At 42.8% G+C, this 17478-nt stretch overlaps 1 protein-coding gene and 1 long non-coding RNA gene across 6 annotated transcripts in view; one reads left to right on the top strand and one right to left on the bottom strand.

The window, feature by feature from the left end:
* Positions 1-5240: 5240 nt before the first annotated feature.
* LOC112265287 (sodium/calcium exchanger 2) overlaps positions 5241-17478 on the bottom strand; it is a 108111-nt gene continuing 95873 nt past the window's right edge. Inside the window, exons 10-13 of the mRNA XM_024442438.2 lie at positions 15943-16067; positions 13676-13775; positions 11433-11705; positions 5241-6522 (exon numbers count right to left, since the gene is read on the bottom strand). Coding sequence (XP_024298206.1) covers positions 6146-6522; positions 11433-11705; positions 13676-13775; positions 15943-16067 — 875 coding nt within the window. The 3' untranslated portion in view covers positions 5241-6145. The remainder of the gene's footprint in view (positions 6523-11432; positions 11706-13675; positions 13776-15942; positions 16068-17478) is intronic.
* On the top strand, positions 7494-12649 carry LOC112265288. Of its 5 annotated transcripts, XR_006078669.1 has the most exons (8): positions 7494-8435; positions 8558-9280; positions 9401-9631; positions 9853-10123; positions 10246-10449; positions 10555-10877; positions 11029-11159; positions 11420-12649. It is a non-coding gene; the product is annotated as an uncharacterized LOC112265288 (long non-coding RNA). The 5 variants fall into 5 exon arrangements; XR_002955747.2 differs by having other exon boundaries at positions 10555-11159; XR_002955744.2 differs by having other exon boundaries at positions 10313-10449; positions 10555-11159.

The raw sequence follows: 17478 nt of genomic DNA on the forward strand, positions 1-17478 counted from the left end.
CTGATTGTCTCAAACTCCACAAATGAAAAAGGCACACCTGTTAATTGAAATGCATTCCAAGTGACTACCTCATGAAGCTGGTTGAGAGAATGCCAAGAGTGTGCAAAGCTGTCATCAAGACAAAGGGTGGCTACTTTGAAGAATCTCAAATATAAAATATATTTAGATTTGTTTAACACTTTTTTGGTTACTACATGATTCCATGTGTTATTTCATAGTTTTGATGTCTTCACTACTATTCTACAAATGTAGAAAATAGTAAAAATAAAGAAAACCCCTTGAATGAGTAGGTGTGTCCAAACTTTTGACTGGTACTGTATGTCGGTTGGTAGAGGGTGCAACAAACACAAGAGAAAATAAGTGTTTTACTCCCACTGAGTGAGCCGAGTTGACTGCTCATCAAGATGAACTCAAAGAAGATTCAGGTTTATATTTTTGCACATTGCAACTACTCTCTTTGAAACATTGTAACAGTTCAAATGGTTTGCTTCAAGGAGCCGTTGAACAATAAAATATCATTAATAAATATAAATAATTTAAATAATCTGGGCAACAGAAATGTGCATGTAGAGTATAAAAACATAAGACACAGTGATTTAGGAGAGAAATAATACATCAGCTAGTGGTACATCAAATGAACAGTTCAAGGGGAAATTTGCCTTCAAATTGGACAATTGGAGAAATATCTAAATGCCTCTTTATCACCTGCCTAAACCATCAGGGCTACATCTGTGGTGCTTCCACCATTACCAATATCATTTGAAAATAGAAAAATGTCACTTCTGGATTTTTTGTTGTTGTTGAAGAAGAGATAAGAAGTTGCTTTTCAAAAGTTGACTAACACTGTTAGTGGGGAAACACTGAGGAGGGCCAAGGTAACTGAAATCTTTGTATGTTATACAAGCATCAACAACCATATTTATACATAACTATTCTTAAGTGTGCATTCCAATTTCATTAAGTTGCTATTTGAATCAGTACATCTGTAGTTGAAGGGGTCAGTTTGTTTACTCACTTTATTTCCAAAATGTCATTACTCATTAATCCACTTTTTGCATTTGTAATATTTAAATGTTAATCATTCTCACTGGTTGTACTCACTGACAACGCTACAGTTCAACTAGAGTTCAACTATCCTGAACTCTAAAATAAGTGGGGAAAACTCTCATACGATATAACATCTGTCTCTAGTATTGTGCAGCACATTGACAGAGCCTCACTGCTGTGTTCTATTCTCTCTCCATATCCACCTCAGAACACCTGGCAATACTGAGATAAACACACCTCCATTTTGTGTCAGCCTTGTTGTCCTCTGTTATTATAAATGTTTTCTTAGCGACTCAGTAAGTCAGGCGATTGAGCCACGTGTAAGGACCATGGACAGTAACAGTTCACTGCCCCTCCCCATCTCCCACTATCTTACTTATTGCACTTTCATCTCATTGAGAATGGGGCAGGAGTAACAAAATATTATAAAGTAGAGTCAAATCCAGAGTAAACACAGTATACCTAAGTGGATCTTTCATGAAGATGTTATTTCAGTTTATATGTAATCATACACTACATTACCAAAATTATGTGGACACCTGCTCATCGAAGGTCTCTTTCCAAAATCATGGGTATTAATATGGAGTTGGTCCCCCCTTTGCTGCTATAACAGCCTCCTATGAAGGCTTTCCACTAGATGTTGGAACATTGCTGCGGAGACCTGATTCCATTTAGCCACAAGAGCATTAGTGTGGTCGGGCACTGATGGTAGGCGATTAGGCCTGGCTCGCAGTTGGCGTTCCAATTCATCCCAAAAGGTGGCCAATGGGGTTGAGGTCAGGCTAGTCAAGTTCTTTCACACTGATCTCGACAAAGCATTTCTGTATGGACCTCGCTTTGTGCACGGGGGCATTGTCATGCTGAAACAGGAAAGGGCCTTCCCCAAACTGTTGCCACAAAATTTGAAGCACAGAATCGTCTAGAATGTCATTCTATGCTGTAGAACTAAGATTTCCCTTCACTGGAACTAAGAGGCCTAGCCCGAAACCATGAAAAACATCCCCAGACCATTATTCCTTTTACACCAAACTTTACAGTTGGCACTATGCATTCGAGCAGGTAGCTTTCTCATGGCATCCGCCAAACCAGATGGTGAAGCGTGATTCATCACTCCGGAGTATGTGTTTCCACTGCTCCAATGGTGGCGAGCTTTACACCACTTCAGCCGAAGCTTGGCATTGCGCATGGTGAACTTAGGCTTGTGTGCGGCTGCTTGCCCATGGAAACCCATTTCATGAAGTTCCCGACAAAAAGTTATTGCGCTGACATTTCTTCCAGAGGCAGTTTGGAACTCAGTAGTGAGCTTTGCAACCAAGGACAAAATAATTTTTATGAGCTTCAGGACTCGGCAGTCCTGTTCTGTGAGCTTGTGTGGCCATTGTTGCTCCTAGATGTTTCCACTTCACAATAACACCACTTACAGTTGACCGGGGCAGCTCTAGCAGGCCAAACATTTTTAGAACTGACTTGTTGGAATGGTGGCATCTTATGACGGTGCCACGTTGAAAGTCACTGAGCTCTTCAGTAAGGCCATTCTACTGCCAATTTTTGTCTATGGAGATTGCATAGCGGTGTGCTCAATTTTATACACCTGTCTGCAACGGGTGTGGCTGAAATAGCCGAATCCACTAATTTGAAGGGTTGTCCACATACTTTTGTATACACAGTGGGACAAAAAAGTATGTAGTCAGCCACCAATTGTGCAAGTTCTCCCACTTAAAAAGATGAGAGGCCTGTAATACTTATTTTCCACCATAATTTGCAAATAAATTCATAAAAAATCCTACAATTTTTCTGGATTTTTTTCTTCTCATTTTGTCTGTCATAGTTGAAGTGTACCTATGATGAAAATTACAGGCCTCTCTCATCTTTTTAAGTGGGAGAACTTGCACAATTGGTGGCTGACTAAATACTTTTTCGCCCCACTGTATAGTGTATATTACCTCTGCCACTTTTCTTAGCTAAGTAGTAGAGATTACTCTGAGTTCCCACTGGTTCCACACATTGCACAAAAATCTATTTGGTTTCGGGTTCCCGCTCCAAGCATACACATACTCAACAAAGTGCAAGACAAGTCAAATTAAACAAAATATTAAATACTAGACTTTAAGGCAATATATGGGTATGACGCAGAATGACTGTAGCGACGATCTGTAGTTACTGCATAACAGTCCGTACCTGATGAGAACATGATGAGAACCCATGGGTTGAAATGTAATCTCTCCCAGTTTCACTGTTACGCAAACGGAGCAGTTTGGATTTCAAAAGGTAAGAAACCAGAATAACCAGAAGAATAGGAGCATTTGGAACTAACACTGTTGGACAAGTTGGAGTACAGTAAGCCTCACTCCAAAATAAGTTAATTTATATGCCATGGTCTTAGGTACTGATGGTGGCCCAGTGTTGCTGTATTTTGGGCCAATTAGGTGGGTTGGGTTGGGATATTTCCATAGCAGCCTTTACTGTTAACAGGTGAGGAGCAGAAGCAGTCTGTATGCTCTTCACAGGTCTGGCTGCAGTCTGGACGTCCTGCTCTATGTGAACCATTCTCCTATGAAATACACACACACTGTATTCTCGTGTCACCACCCATGCATGCATCATTATCATTATTTTTGTCCATGCCGGTGCCGTGCTGTCACTATTATTCTGTCATGCATCTCTACCCACTCTACCCACAGCAAAGACTTACAGGCCTCCACACCTAAAAGTTGTTCCGTTATAGCATCACAAACGAGCAACGTTTTTTTCCCCTTCACAAATATTGATAGATTTCGATTGAATGAACAACAATATAGACATCTCGGTACAGAACTCTTCTGGTCCTGAAGTCTTACACAAGTGACCAATATCCTTACATATGATATATTTTGGACCAAACAAACACTACCCTCAACCTCACCACCCCTCTCTGCTTTTACCTTTACACCCACCAAAGTACAATGAATAGTTACTGTCCACTGAGCAAGCGTGGAGCCAAAGGGATACAGTATATTTGTATATTTGTAAAGTTGACTTTATACCTGTATTCAAGTAACGGATTGTTTTTGAAAGGTATACGTTAGATAGCGATACACTCTCTTGTAGAATCATATTTCTAGGAGATGAATGTGTCGTTTTGTGCTGTGCTTCAGTGGATAGTAACTCACCCTTGGACAGTAACAAATAATATTTACACCATCAATGTGCCTGCATTGCTAAATCCTCATTTCACTCGTATGGCGGTTGCGAAAGGTCATAAAAATTTACAATGTCTCCAACATGATGGTGATGGAGGACTCTACTGTCTGGAGTGGAATGCAGATCTATGATCTCCACTGTAATATCTGAAGTCCAGTGAGATGTGAACAGTAAGAGCCTCAAGAGCTGGATGTGAGACTTTCTTTATTCAGAGTGACGCCTCCAGAAACTCTGGTCTTCCCTTAATTCAGAAGTCCACAGATGAGGAGGCAAATTTATATTTAATCCCTCTGGATTGCTCTGTTTAACTTCAATGGATGGGACTGTAGTTATGAGAAAGAATGATGTCTCGTTGAGAAGCCATAACTTACACAAGCGATCTCCAAAAGTCATTTTCCTGTCAAGTCGGAGAGTGGTGACTAGTTTCTGAACACCATGCATTATATCTGTTCCCATTGGCCACCCCATTCTACCATATCTGTAGAGAAGTCCCTCTAATAAATACATCTACTCTCCTATAGTATATAAGCATGTATTTACACCAACACCGCATTGAGACCTTGTTTTAATGTCATGCGAAATTCCCACCTCTCTAGAGGAAATTATAACTGCAACTTGGGGCTTTCAGTTTTGTTGTTGTTTTACTCAGTATCTCCCGTTGCTAAATGTAAACATTTTACTCATTGATCAACCATTTTCATGGTGCTCCGTCATAGCGACTGAAGATGGACCCATTCCACTACTACGCAGTGGTGTAAAGTAACTAAGTAAAAATACTTTGACTTAAAACTTACTCCAAAAACAAGTTCTGTTCTCTACCTTACTATTTATATTTTTGACAACTTTGACTGGTACTCAACAACATTCCTAAAGAAAATATATAATTTTTTACTTCCATACCTTTTCCCTGACACCCAAAAGTACTCGTTACATTTAGAATGCTCAGGCAGGAGAGCAATATGGTCCAATTCATGCACCTATCAATATAACACATTGTCATCCCTACTGCCTCTGATCTGGCAGACTCACTAAACACAAATACTGAGTTTGTAAATTATGTGTACGTTTTGGAGTGTGCCCCTGGCTGTCCATAAAAATTACATTTGTGCGGTCTGGTTTGTTTAATATACGGAATTTGATGTATAGCATTTACTTTTACTCAAGTCTGACAATTGAGTATTTTTTGCACCACTGTACTTTGAGTCTGGTTTGCCTCTGCTGCACCGGTGATAGAGCTATGGCCATCCCTGCAAAACCCATGGCACTCGACCCTGCTTCAGTTAAAGCAGTCTAGCTGGACCCAAAATCATGTTATGCAGCCAGCTGGAATGAATAGAATGCCACTGCAACACTTAGTTTCTACACACCTGTCTGTCACTTTCTCTCTTTCGCTCTCCCTCTTTTCCAACATGCTGGTTTACATTCTGAACATGCTTCCTTCTTTGACATCTCTCCTGTCTTACTTCCTTCATCACTTCCTTGACCAATACTTTGTTTTCTCTCCTTCTCTTCCTCGTTTGTCCAGTGAGTGTGTATAACATTTGAGTGTGCAATAGGAGGTTGATGTTAACTGGGTGTCATCCAGGCTCCAGGCCACACACAACCTGTGTGGTGCCCTTGTTACAGTATTGTATATGTGTGTGTTTGTCTTGGTGAGAGACCACATTTGCATTTGTTGGCGCATGCATGTAGTTATATGTACAGTTCATATTTCAGTTTGTGTGTATGTGTTTTGTATGTAATTGTGTGTGTATATCTGGTAGGTCTATAGATCCCTTAGTTATTAGTGATCCAGTGACAATGAACAGGTCCCAACCTTTGGCCTGGGCCCTGTCCTGTTGTAGATGTGTGTATTATAATAACTATAATGTATATCAGTGTTTTGACTAGTAGCCCTGTCTCTGCTCTCATGTGTCCTCTAAAAGCCCTCTATGTGGCAGTAGGCCTCCAGGCTGGAGAAGAGGACGTAGAGGAACCAGAGGCCCAGGAAGAAGAGGCTGGTGATGATGCGTGCTGTCCGCGGCCCGCCCAGCTCCCCCCCGATAGAGGGCCGCCGGCGGAACAGTAGCACGCCCATGCAGATGAAGGCGAAGCTGGTGAAGAGGGTGACGGAGAAGGCCAGGGAGCCCGGGTCCACGCGGAATTCCTTGCCCTGCACCTTCCAGTAGACGGCCGCCACCGACCACGCCACCCCGATGCCCAGGAACACGTTGACCGCGTTGCTGCCCGTCACATTGCCCACCGACGCGTCAGCGTGCTGGTCCTGCGTAGCCGCCACCTTGCTGGCAAACGTGTCTGAGGAGGGAGGGAGGAGGGTAGGAAGGTTTGGAGAGAACAGCGAGAAGAAAGACAAGTGAAGAAGTGAGAGAGAAGTACCTGTCATCACGGCTTTCAGCATCTTAGTCATACTGTTGTCTTAAGTCAACCACAGACAACACTTGTTACCATAAACATATTTCGTTGTGGTCACACAAGGACTTCACTAACTGGCCAAGCTGCAAGGCAGGAAGTTCTGCAATTTCCCAAACCGTAATGCTATTACTGGCAACCTTATACCTAACCCCTCATAAAATGAAGGCTGGTTATGGTATTTAAATGATATTAAGATATACACTGAACAAAAACAGAAACACCACATGTAAAGTGTTGGTCAGATGTTTCATGAGCTGAAATAAAAGATCCCTGAAATGTTCCATACACACAAAATCTTATTTCTCTCAAATTTTGTGCACACATTAGTTTACATCCTGTTAATGAGCATTTCTCCTTTGCCAAGATAATCCACCCACCTGACAGTTGTGGCATATCAAGAAGCTGATTAAACAGCATGATCACTACACAGGTGCACCTTGTGCTGGGGACAATAAAAGGCCACTTTAAAATGTGCAGTTTTGTCACACAAACCAATGTCACAGATGTTTCATGTTTTGAGGGAGCGCGCGCAATTGGTATGCTGACTGCAGGAATGTCCACCACAGCTATTGCCAGAGAATTTAATGTTGATTTCTCTACCATAAACCCTTTCCAACATCGTTTTAGAGAATTTGGCAGTGTGTCCAACCGGCCTCACAACCGCAGACCCAGTGCTCTACTGTGCAGTATTTCACTTGCATTTGCCCCTAAAAATAGATATGTGCGAACCTAAAAAAAATATTTACGAGCACAGTGTGCGATTAAAGATTACAACCCATGGTAATCTATGTTTCCCCCGCTGCTAATTGTTTAAAAACTTCAGGTCCCACATTCTACAAGCGGCATGCACCAACCACAGTAGTTTTCTGTGATGACGCAGTCCAGTCAGAGAGAGAGAGAAAGGTGAACAACACTGGAAAATAGTGTCAGTATAGGCTATAAATTAACGTGCAGACATCGCTAAAAATGAAGCACATTCAATTTTAATTTAAGCGAAAAAGAGACTAGGAGAAAGAGGAATCCGGCAATGGGGATTCGCAAGGTTCAACTAATGAAGCCTCTTCACAAGGTTGACCTGAGGCGGCTAACGTTAGGGATGCTGAAAACAACATTAGCGACGCTACCGTGACCCCCGCTGTCACTTCAACGTCCACTGTAGCCGGTGGAGGGAGAACATATAGATTCAATGCGAATTGGCTCAAAATGTTCCCATGGCTAGAGTTCGAAAACAACGTCACGTTCTGCAAATAATGTAGAGGGCAGAAACAGGCGGGATAGTCTTTCGTGTCAGGAAACCCGCATCTGAAAAGAGATAGCGTAGCAAAACATTACATCTCGCGGCGGCATATCCAGTGCAGAGATCTATACCTGTTGAGAGAAACCTTCAGGCACGGTGTCAGCAGCCTTGAGGAGGCAAGTGCTGCTGTCTGAGGAGGAGAAGAGGAGGCAGCTGAAAATAAAGATAAACATCGCATACTTCATTGCGAAAGAAGAACATTTCGTCAAATTTGAGCCGCTTATCAGACTCCACCACAAAAACGGAGTTGACATTAATCCCACATACGACAATGATGTAAAATGTGCGGAGATGATCGGTCAAATTGCTGACATAATGAAAGAGCGCCTGTCAGCGAATCTGAAAGCCGCGAAGCATCTTGACGTTCTAATAGACGGAGACACTGATATATATCCAACACCGAATGTGAGATTGTCTACGTACGCTTGTTGGAGGATGGGAAGGAAGCCAGTCAATCTCCTGGTCGGACAACAGACACTTGAGCACTCTCATGCCATTGGTAAATTGTTCCTCTTTATAGGCTTTATTCTTGTGTAAAGTTGAATCATTATTCACAAATGGAGATAATTTAGTTTGTCAGAAATACTTTTGTATAATCGTTTTTTTGTGTTGTCATTCGAGGTGTTCTGGATGCCACCAAGGCCACTTTTCGTGCTGTTTGCCCAGAGGAGGATGGAGGGTCATGGATGAAGAAGTGCATCTCCGTCGGGGCAGATGGTGCCTCCATGAACATGGGCCACCGTGGGGGAGTGATTGCCCACCTGCAGAGAGAGGCAGGGGGGCATATAATCCCAATCCACTATATGCCACATACATTTGTAACTAATAAATTCTCTATGATTTAGTTTTATTTGCTAGCATCGATTGTTAAACAATACTGTGTGTCTGTCTGTGTGCTAAGTGCTGGAATGGTAAATACCACAGAATTATTGTTTTCTGATGGCACAAGAGACAGGGGGGAAGGAGACGGTGAATTGTTTGGAAGATTCTGTTCTGACTTTCACAGACAAGAGCTGGCAATACTGACCATTCAGAAGAAAGAGCCAAAGGTGTCTGTCGTGTACGATCTTCTGAATCTGATATGGAAGACGTATCAATCTTCAGCTGAAAATCCAAACGAGAACTCTTATGTTCTTGGGCAAGAGCTTGTCGGTGTGGATATTTGCACACCGTCTAGCGTCAAGGGAACTCGCTGGATCCCCCATGTCCACAGAGCCCTTAGTGTTCCTACAGCATGGACAAGACAAGGACCTTGCCACTGATGAAGGCCAGTACTCCGTTGTTCTGCAGCACATGGAGCACGTGGCCGTAGCATCAACAACAGAAGTTCAAGGGCGGGCAAAGGTCAGTTTTACACAGGAAATGTAATTCCACACTAGTTTTAAAAAATAGGTTCAAGACTTAAATGAACTTTCAGAATCAAGTAATTGGCAGGTGACAGTGTATTTATTCACTACTTAACAGATAAAGCGGGAAATGGAGAATGCACTCTTTTTGTGTATTCTGCCATTTTCTTTCAGACATGTTTGAGGAGCTAGCCTCACCCTGCAAAGAAATGACCTGATCCTCCCCCAAGCCATGTCAGAGTTGAGGAAGACAGTGACCAGACTGGAAGCACTAAAGCTTAGGGCAAAGGCAGGAGGCATGCTGGACAAGATCCAGACCATGCTTGCTCATGATGAGAGGAGATTCCAGGTGTGTTAGGATGAGAGCTTGTTATAATGTCAAATTGATGATTAAGACAGATTCTCAGTGTGAGAATCTATGTATTCGTTGCCCAATAGAACGATTTGAGATAAGGAGGGAAATGCAGTGGAGAAGTCTTTACATTTTTTTAATGGGAGACAGACAAATGGCCAGACATTTCATTGTGTGTGTGTGTGTGTGTGTGTGTGTGTGTGTTATTTCTGTTAAAGGGAATAACACTGAAGGGGAATCTGAAAGGCTTCACGGACCTCACCCCAATCCCCAGCTGAAGCAGCACATGGAGGCGGCCATCAACATCGGCGTGGATGATCTCAAAGCCAGGTTTGGTAGTTTGCTGAAGGATGAGGGTGTCCAGAACCCAGTGGAGTCTTTCAGAGTGCTAAACCCTGACACCTGGCCAGAAGACCAGGCCAGCCTTCTCACCTTTGGAGATGATGGTGTGGCAGACCTGATGAGGCATTTCAAGAAGCCTCTAGAGAGGTAAGAATTTATTTATTTATTTGTATTTTACACCCCTTTTTTCTCCCCAATTTCGTGGTATCCAATTGTTAGTAGTTACAGTCTTGTCTCATCGCTGCAACTCCCGTACGGACTCGGGAAAGGTGAAGGTCGAGAGCCATGCGTCATCCGAAACACAACCCAACAAAACCGCACTGCTTCTTCACACAGCGCGCATCCAACCCGGATGCAACATGGCTGCAATCCAGGATGAGTGGCAGGAGCTGAAAATCCTGGTCAGCCACAATTTTAAGGACAAGTCCTACAGTGGCCTGTTGACAAAGGACCCCTACAGGCACAATTACAAGGTAGACTAACAGTCCTGAGTGGTTATGTATGGTATCCTATGGTTGGTTTTGATAAGTTAATGGTAAGAGTTTAAATGAAATTTAAAGTTATCATCTTTTCCCTAGAACATACTGGAGTTGGTGCAGCTTATGCTGGTGCTGCCCATTTCACCCGCCCAGTGTGAGCGAGGCTTCTCTGCGCAGAACCGGATTAAAAATTCGACAAGAATCTGCCTTGGGTTCTCCACCGCCGAAGACCTGATGAGGATCAGCCTGGAGGGGTCTCCTGTCGAGGAGTTCCATCCCACTCCTGCCGTGGACCGCTGGCTGACCTCCAAGTGTGCCAGACGGCTGACCTCTAAGCGTGCCAGACGGCCAACATACAAAAGCAGCTGGACAACTGATATCCTTTGCGTCTAGTAGGCATGGGTCAATGTGTGATTTTGGTGGTATGTGCTGTTCCACAGATGTGTGTCCCTTAGTACACGCTCACACACGCAGTATAAATATATATGTGATAAATTGTTTGTTAATAAACTCTGTTACATTTTTCACTGTGCTCCTAAATTTCTTTGTGTGCTCCTACACTTTTTCATTTAGGAGCGCATGTACACCTTGGGAAAAAAAGATAGCGCAGAGCCCTGGGCAGACCACGTGTATGGTGTCGTGTGGGCGAGTGGTTTTCTGATGTCAACGCTGTGAACAGAGTGCCCCATGGTGGTGGGGTTTTGGTATGGCCAGGCAGAAGCTACGGACAATGAACACAATTGCATTTTATCGATGGCAATTTGAATGCACAAAAATACAGTGAGGCTCATGATTTTTTTAAAGGTATCTGTGACCAACAGATGCATATCTGTATTTCCAGTCATGTGAAATCTATAGGTAAGGGCCTAATAAATGTATTTCAACTTGACTGATTTCCTCATATGAACTGTAACTCAGTAAAATCAATGAAATTGTTGCATGTTTCTATTTTTGTTCCGTTTAGCATCATCTCTCACCAGGAATGGAAGTACCCAGAGCCACAAACACAACGGCAGTGACAGTGTCCCTGAGACCCACAGTGCAGCCGAAGTGGGAGGCTAGGTCCCCGATGATAGCAGTCAAGATGCCGATAACCGAGATGGACACGAAGAAGCAGGCCCAGCCATTCCAGTACTCGGTGGGCGGAACGAAGGCGAACAGAACCTTCCAGAACACCGTCAGGAAGTGCATGACATAGTCGTAGCAGGATGGCAGACGCTCCTCACGCCCCTCTTCATCATCGTCATCACCTGGGAGGGGGGCACAGTAAAACATAAGAGCCACGTATACAAACACACTCATGCACGGACGCACACCAGTGGTGGTTGGTGCCATTTAAGATGAGGGAGGACAATACATTTTTTTATGAGCATGGCCTTATTATCTATTACAGAATACTGGATGACTCTCATTCATATTCCATTCACCCAGCTCAATGTAACATCGATAGGTTTAGGCTACTACATGATACTTGAATTTTCCCTATACCCATCTTGAGGTTGCTACAACCTAGCCTATGAATGAAAGTTTACAGCGTAGGTGTACAGGTCGTGAGAAAAATCTAAGTGACTGACAGTGACGCATTCGGTACCACCTTGCACACTCTTGCCTACATCTAGCTGATCTAGGGTGTACTCATTAGCCCAACAGTTGCAAACGACAGTTTATATTGGACAAACTCAGGTGTGTTTATCCCCGTTTTTTTTACAGAATCGGAGGAATGAATACACCCATGATCACACTCAAACACAGTTCACTTTCATAGCAGCCACATACAAACAGTATGATCACTTTGCTCGTTGTATATTCCTTCTCACATCTACGCACACCTTTTCGATTCACTTGTGGACTTCAGTGCACAACACATCAGTTGTCTGTGACCAGGAGAAAAAACCTGCTACAATCATGCAGTACAGTGTACAGTCAGCAAGCAGTTTAGCAGTTACACCAGCGAGCCCCGGTGGCAATAAATTAATACAACCAAAAGCTTACCTGGACTTGGAAGAGTTTCAGTGTTGGATAGCCATAGCCAGCTAGCTAACATAGCATCCTTCTTTGTTTGAGTAGGCAAAACTAGCTTTCTGCATTTGCAAGTGAAGTAATTAAAAGTGAGAAAAATAAATAAAACGAAATAGCTAGTTCTTTCTCTTGCTTATCCTTTATTTTTGAATAAATTAATTTGTTTAAAACAGTTGAACTATGGTCTTTCTCTCTCTGAGTCAACTACCCACCACATTTTATGCAGTGCTAGCTGTAGCTTCTGCTTTCAGTACTAGATTCATTCTCTGATCCTTTGATTGGGTTGACAACATGTCAGTTCATGCTGCAAGAGCTCTGATAGGTTGGAGGACGTCCTCCGGAAGTTGTCATTATTACTGTGTAACTAGGTGTCCTCCGGCTATATCATGGTGCTACCATACAGAGTGCTGTTGAGGTTACTGTAGACCTTCACTGCAAAACAGTGTATTTTAATCAATTATTTGTTGACATGTGAGTATATTTATAGTAAAGTTTAACCTATAAAAGGATAACCATTTTAATGTTTCACAATTTGTATTTTTATGAAATTCACTGAGGATGGTCCTCCCATTCCTCCTCTGAGGAGCCTTCACTGGCGCACACACACCACGCTCCGTGTATTACTTTGTGTATTGTTGGATTATGGTGAGACATGTTTGTCTGTAATGAATATAACTGTCCACCGGAGAGAGCTTTTACACGAGACACAGTCAGGCATCTCTCCCATTACCTCAACACCGTGGAAGACAGCTTTGCTTTCTAGTCATTACATTATATAACAGATATTACAAACATAAATATCACAGAAACCTTGTCATTTGAAGTCTGAGGGTTTGCAATTATCACTTTTCAAACAAGTTATTTCCTGTAATAATGAGCTTCCAAAATGAAGGGACTGTGTCCTCACTTGTTACGCCTTGACATGTGACACTTAAAGAGCAAGCTAACACTCACTTTCTAAATGGAAAGCGTGGAATGCTTTTTGTATGAAAAATAAAGGACTCCAAATATTTGATGTAATTACGGCTCTGTACAAAAAGCCCTCAGACCGCTACTCAAAGCATGAGCGGGTAATTACATTCATAAAGCAGCCAGTCAGTGTGTGTGTATGATACAATGTCAACAGTGAGACTCACCTTATTCATCTTTCTCTCACTCAATAGAAATCAAGCACACACACACACACACACCAAAAGCTGACCTGCACTGACAGTCACAGCTTCCACGAACTGCTCCCTCCAGGAGTGAGTGCCAATCACAAGGGCCAAGTTGGTCTTCTTAATGAGCTTGTCAACGGTGCTCTGCCAATCACAAACAAAGAGCACATAGTCAACATCCTGTTATAGAGAAGGCGGCAAACTTAGGTGCGTGACCAGAATTCTAATGAAGAAGTTAGAGACAGTGGCTTCGTTACCATGAGAAGTGCAGTATTATATGGTATTTTATTAGGATCCCCATTAGCTGTTGCGACAGCAGCTGCTACTCTTTCTGCAGTCCATTTCTGAAGTAATATGAATTCACAATAGCACTATTTTGGTTTCACCGCAACCACACACGTAAACACACACGTGCTGTGGCACATCGGTTTATAAAGGCACTCCCCCCAAGCACAGCAAACCACATGCCGAGTCCTGGGATCCACTCAGACACTAAAAGGAAAGCATCATATCCAGCACTCAAGTACGACTGCACTAAACTAACTTCTTCCTACTCAAACAAACCAATAAAACCGTCCTATTAAACACGCTAGCCAAACCCAACTGGATAGGAGGTTTCATTGGCTAGAAAGGTCTCACTACTGTGGGTAAACTTCTGCAAGACTGGGGACTATAGGCAATGGACTTCAGCCTTTAGGTAACTGGGACATACTGTTCTTTTCAATAATGAGTATGGTTACATGCACACAATAATATGATTATTATGGATAGTCAGATTAATATAATCGTTTGTTTAAAACATCTACATGCTTTGCAAGAAGAATTATTGTCTGAATAATCCTGTTTCAGGCTACTTGATGTGGTAAATAAATGCAGAAAATTGGCAGTAAAAATAAGCACTGTCCCACAGAAGCCAGGTTATTTTTGATTCTGAGTTTGGACATATAAAGTTTGTAGGTGAAAGCTAATTCTAAGATGCATACTTTCAGTTTTTACATCTCACTTCACTCGTGCAAAAGAGGGAGGCTCACACTACAGGTGCTGGCACGTGCGTAGATTAAATACACTGGCGGAACAATGATTAAGTTTACATGTCCTAATAATTCGAAAGATTGCTCAGTGTATGTTTACTTCGATTTGACCTCATGCCGATTAAGATAAGCAGAGCAAAGTGTTTACATGACTATTGCCATTGTCGGCCTACTGCCATAATCAGTGTTTAACATTGAACTATTAGTGCACATGTAAACCATTGGATTCTGGTGGGAGGAGCTATAAGAGGACGGGCTCATTGTAATGGCTGGAATGGAATAATTGGAACGGAGTCAAACATGAGGTTTACATCTATTTGACACGTTCTATTTAATCCATTCCAGCCAATACAATGAGCCCGTCCTCCTATAGCTCCTCCCACCAGCCTCCACTGATGTGAACGTTCTCTCTGACTGCCACCGTATAGGAGCTGCCTGGGCATACAGTATGTGATGCTCAGCGCTAGTAGTGTTTCCTTCTTGTTTTCTAAATGTGGAAACTTCATCACCTGTGTAAACATTTCTCACTGGTCTTTTTTGTGTTTTTTTTTGCATGCACTGTCCACCCATCCATAGAGCAAACAATGCTATTAAACTATGTGACATTGATCTAGGATTTCGTAAAGTCAAGTGCCAGTCGTTGAAATTACTTGAGAGTTCAATTACCTGTTGTGCTTGTTTTGTGCTGCTACAAATCATGAGTGACAAGCGCAATCTTATTATAAATAATAAATGAATCTTAATCAAGTCAAGAAGAGGCACATGGACTGATTGGATTAAATCCCTGGCCATGGTGATATAGGACTTCAATGAGCTAGCTGTCATCCGTCACAACCGTTGGTTCACTTAAATACCAACCTTCTGAGCACAGTGGAGGATCGTTCCACCTCAGAAAATCCAACGCAAGTCAATGTTACCTATATTAGCATGTTCATGCTTCATGCCCAAATCATCTAAAAATTGATTGTGTAACTCAATTATGTTATTTGGATACAAATGGTGAAAATGCTAATATTAGGTACCATTGACTTGCTTAGAATGTTTTAAAGTGGAACAACACTCCACTCTGCTCAGTGTCTCTGTCCTCAGAAGGGTTGGAGTTAAACCACTTTGTGGCTCTGGGGCTATATGTGATCTTGGATAGATAACAATGTGATCTTAGTAGATAACAATGAATAAGATGATATGGACATGATGGAACTGATCCTAGATCATTGATACATATACTGAGCTCTGATGTGGCCAATAGAGTGAAGCAGGGGAGAATAGGGGTAACATACCTTGAACTCATAAGACTCCTCAATGACCACCTCCAGCCGGCTGTGCTCCCCCAAGATGGGCTTTCCCATCTCTGCAATGCGCCTCGCCTCCTCCTCCTCTGCACTCATCTGGCCATCAGGATCCTCTAAGAGATGGAAGGAAAGAGGAGGGATGAGATGCATAGATCAGTGAAGGAGAGAGGAGAGTAGAGAGTGGAGAGAGGGGGGTGAGGGAAGAGCTAGAAAGAAGGTGTAACTCAAACATGCCAACATGCCTCAGAAATAGATAAGGCCAGAGTCCTATCAATAATTGAGTTTGAGTCAGCGTTATTTCTTCATACAGTATATCACTCATGTGTATTAGCCCATGTTTGTGGAGATGTGTGTGAGTGGGGGAGGGAGACAGTCAGAGAGAAGGAGAGATAAGGGGTTGGCGGTGAATGTGTGGGTGTGATGGGGAAGCAAGAGGGGAAAAGAGAAGAGCTAAGGACTAGTGGGGTAGATTCATGAGAAGAGGAAAGTAGGACTGGGAGACATAGCAGCAAAAAGATAGCCAGACATTGTGTTAGAGAAAGATACAGACAGAAAGTGAGTGTAAATTAGGGTAGATTTATGCTGACTTGAGGTGGGCAGAGACCAATGTCCCAAATAATTGATTTTGTGGCTGTCAATCATATATGCTTGAGGTGGGCAGAGACCAATGTTCCAATGGTGGGATTTAGTGGCTGTTAATCAAATATTGAGCTGGGCCATAAATAAGCCCCATCTAAAATAACACCTCAAACACACTATAAACAGCTGGGCTAAACCCATTTTCCCTGCTTCCATTCAGCATCATATTCCCTGTCTACATATAGCGTATAATTACTCATCCTCTCATTGGAGGGACGACAAAGACGGTGAGCCGCAAAGACGCACAGAAAGCTTTTCTTGTGTGTCGTCGTCGCCGCGTGGTGAGTGGGCAGATATTATTCCTCTTTAAGTTCCTCTCCTCTGCCTTCAAAGCACAAGCTGTAATTATGAAAGGAGTAGAGAGCTGCCAGGCACCACATGGCAACTGTCCCACTGTGTTCCCCCAACGCTCCAGCTCCTTCACCGTGATGCTCTTACAGGGCTACACCAGGGATCCTAATAAATACTAATGCACTCTAATGATGATGAAGTATACTGCTGGTCTGCGGTTACTGTGGGTACATTACTGCATCATCAGCTCAGGGCCCATATTCACAAAGCTTCTCAGAGTAGGAATGCTGATCTGGGATCAGATCCCCCCCCCCCCATCTCTGTCCATCTCTTATGATATAGAAGGAAAAAACGATTCTAGATCAACACTACAACTCTGAGACGCTTTATGAATATGGGCCCTGATTGGGTAATGCTCTTCAACATCTCTAAGATCTGCATTCGAATAGAGTGTGGCAACACCTCTAAGATCTGCATTCGAAGAGAGTGTGGCATGGGACACTGTTAGCTTACAGAAGGACAGTACTCTAATATTTATCCAGGAGAGGCCAGTTGTGCGAGAAACACCTATATAATATTTATCCAAGAGAGGCC

Source organism: Oncorhynchus tshawytscha, linkage group LG13 (genome assembly GCF_018296145.1).
Source record: "Oncorhynchus tshawytscha isolate Ot180627B linkage group LG13, Otsh_v2.0, whole genome shotgun sequence".
Taxonomy (NCBI): domain Eukaryota; kingdom Metazoa; phylum Chordata; class Actinopteri; order Salmoniformes; family Salmonidae; genus Oncorhynchus; species Oncorhynchus tshawytscha.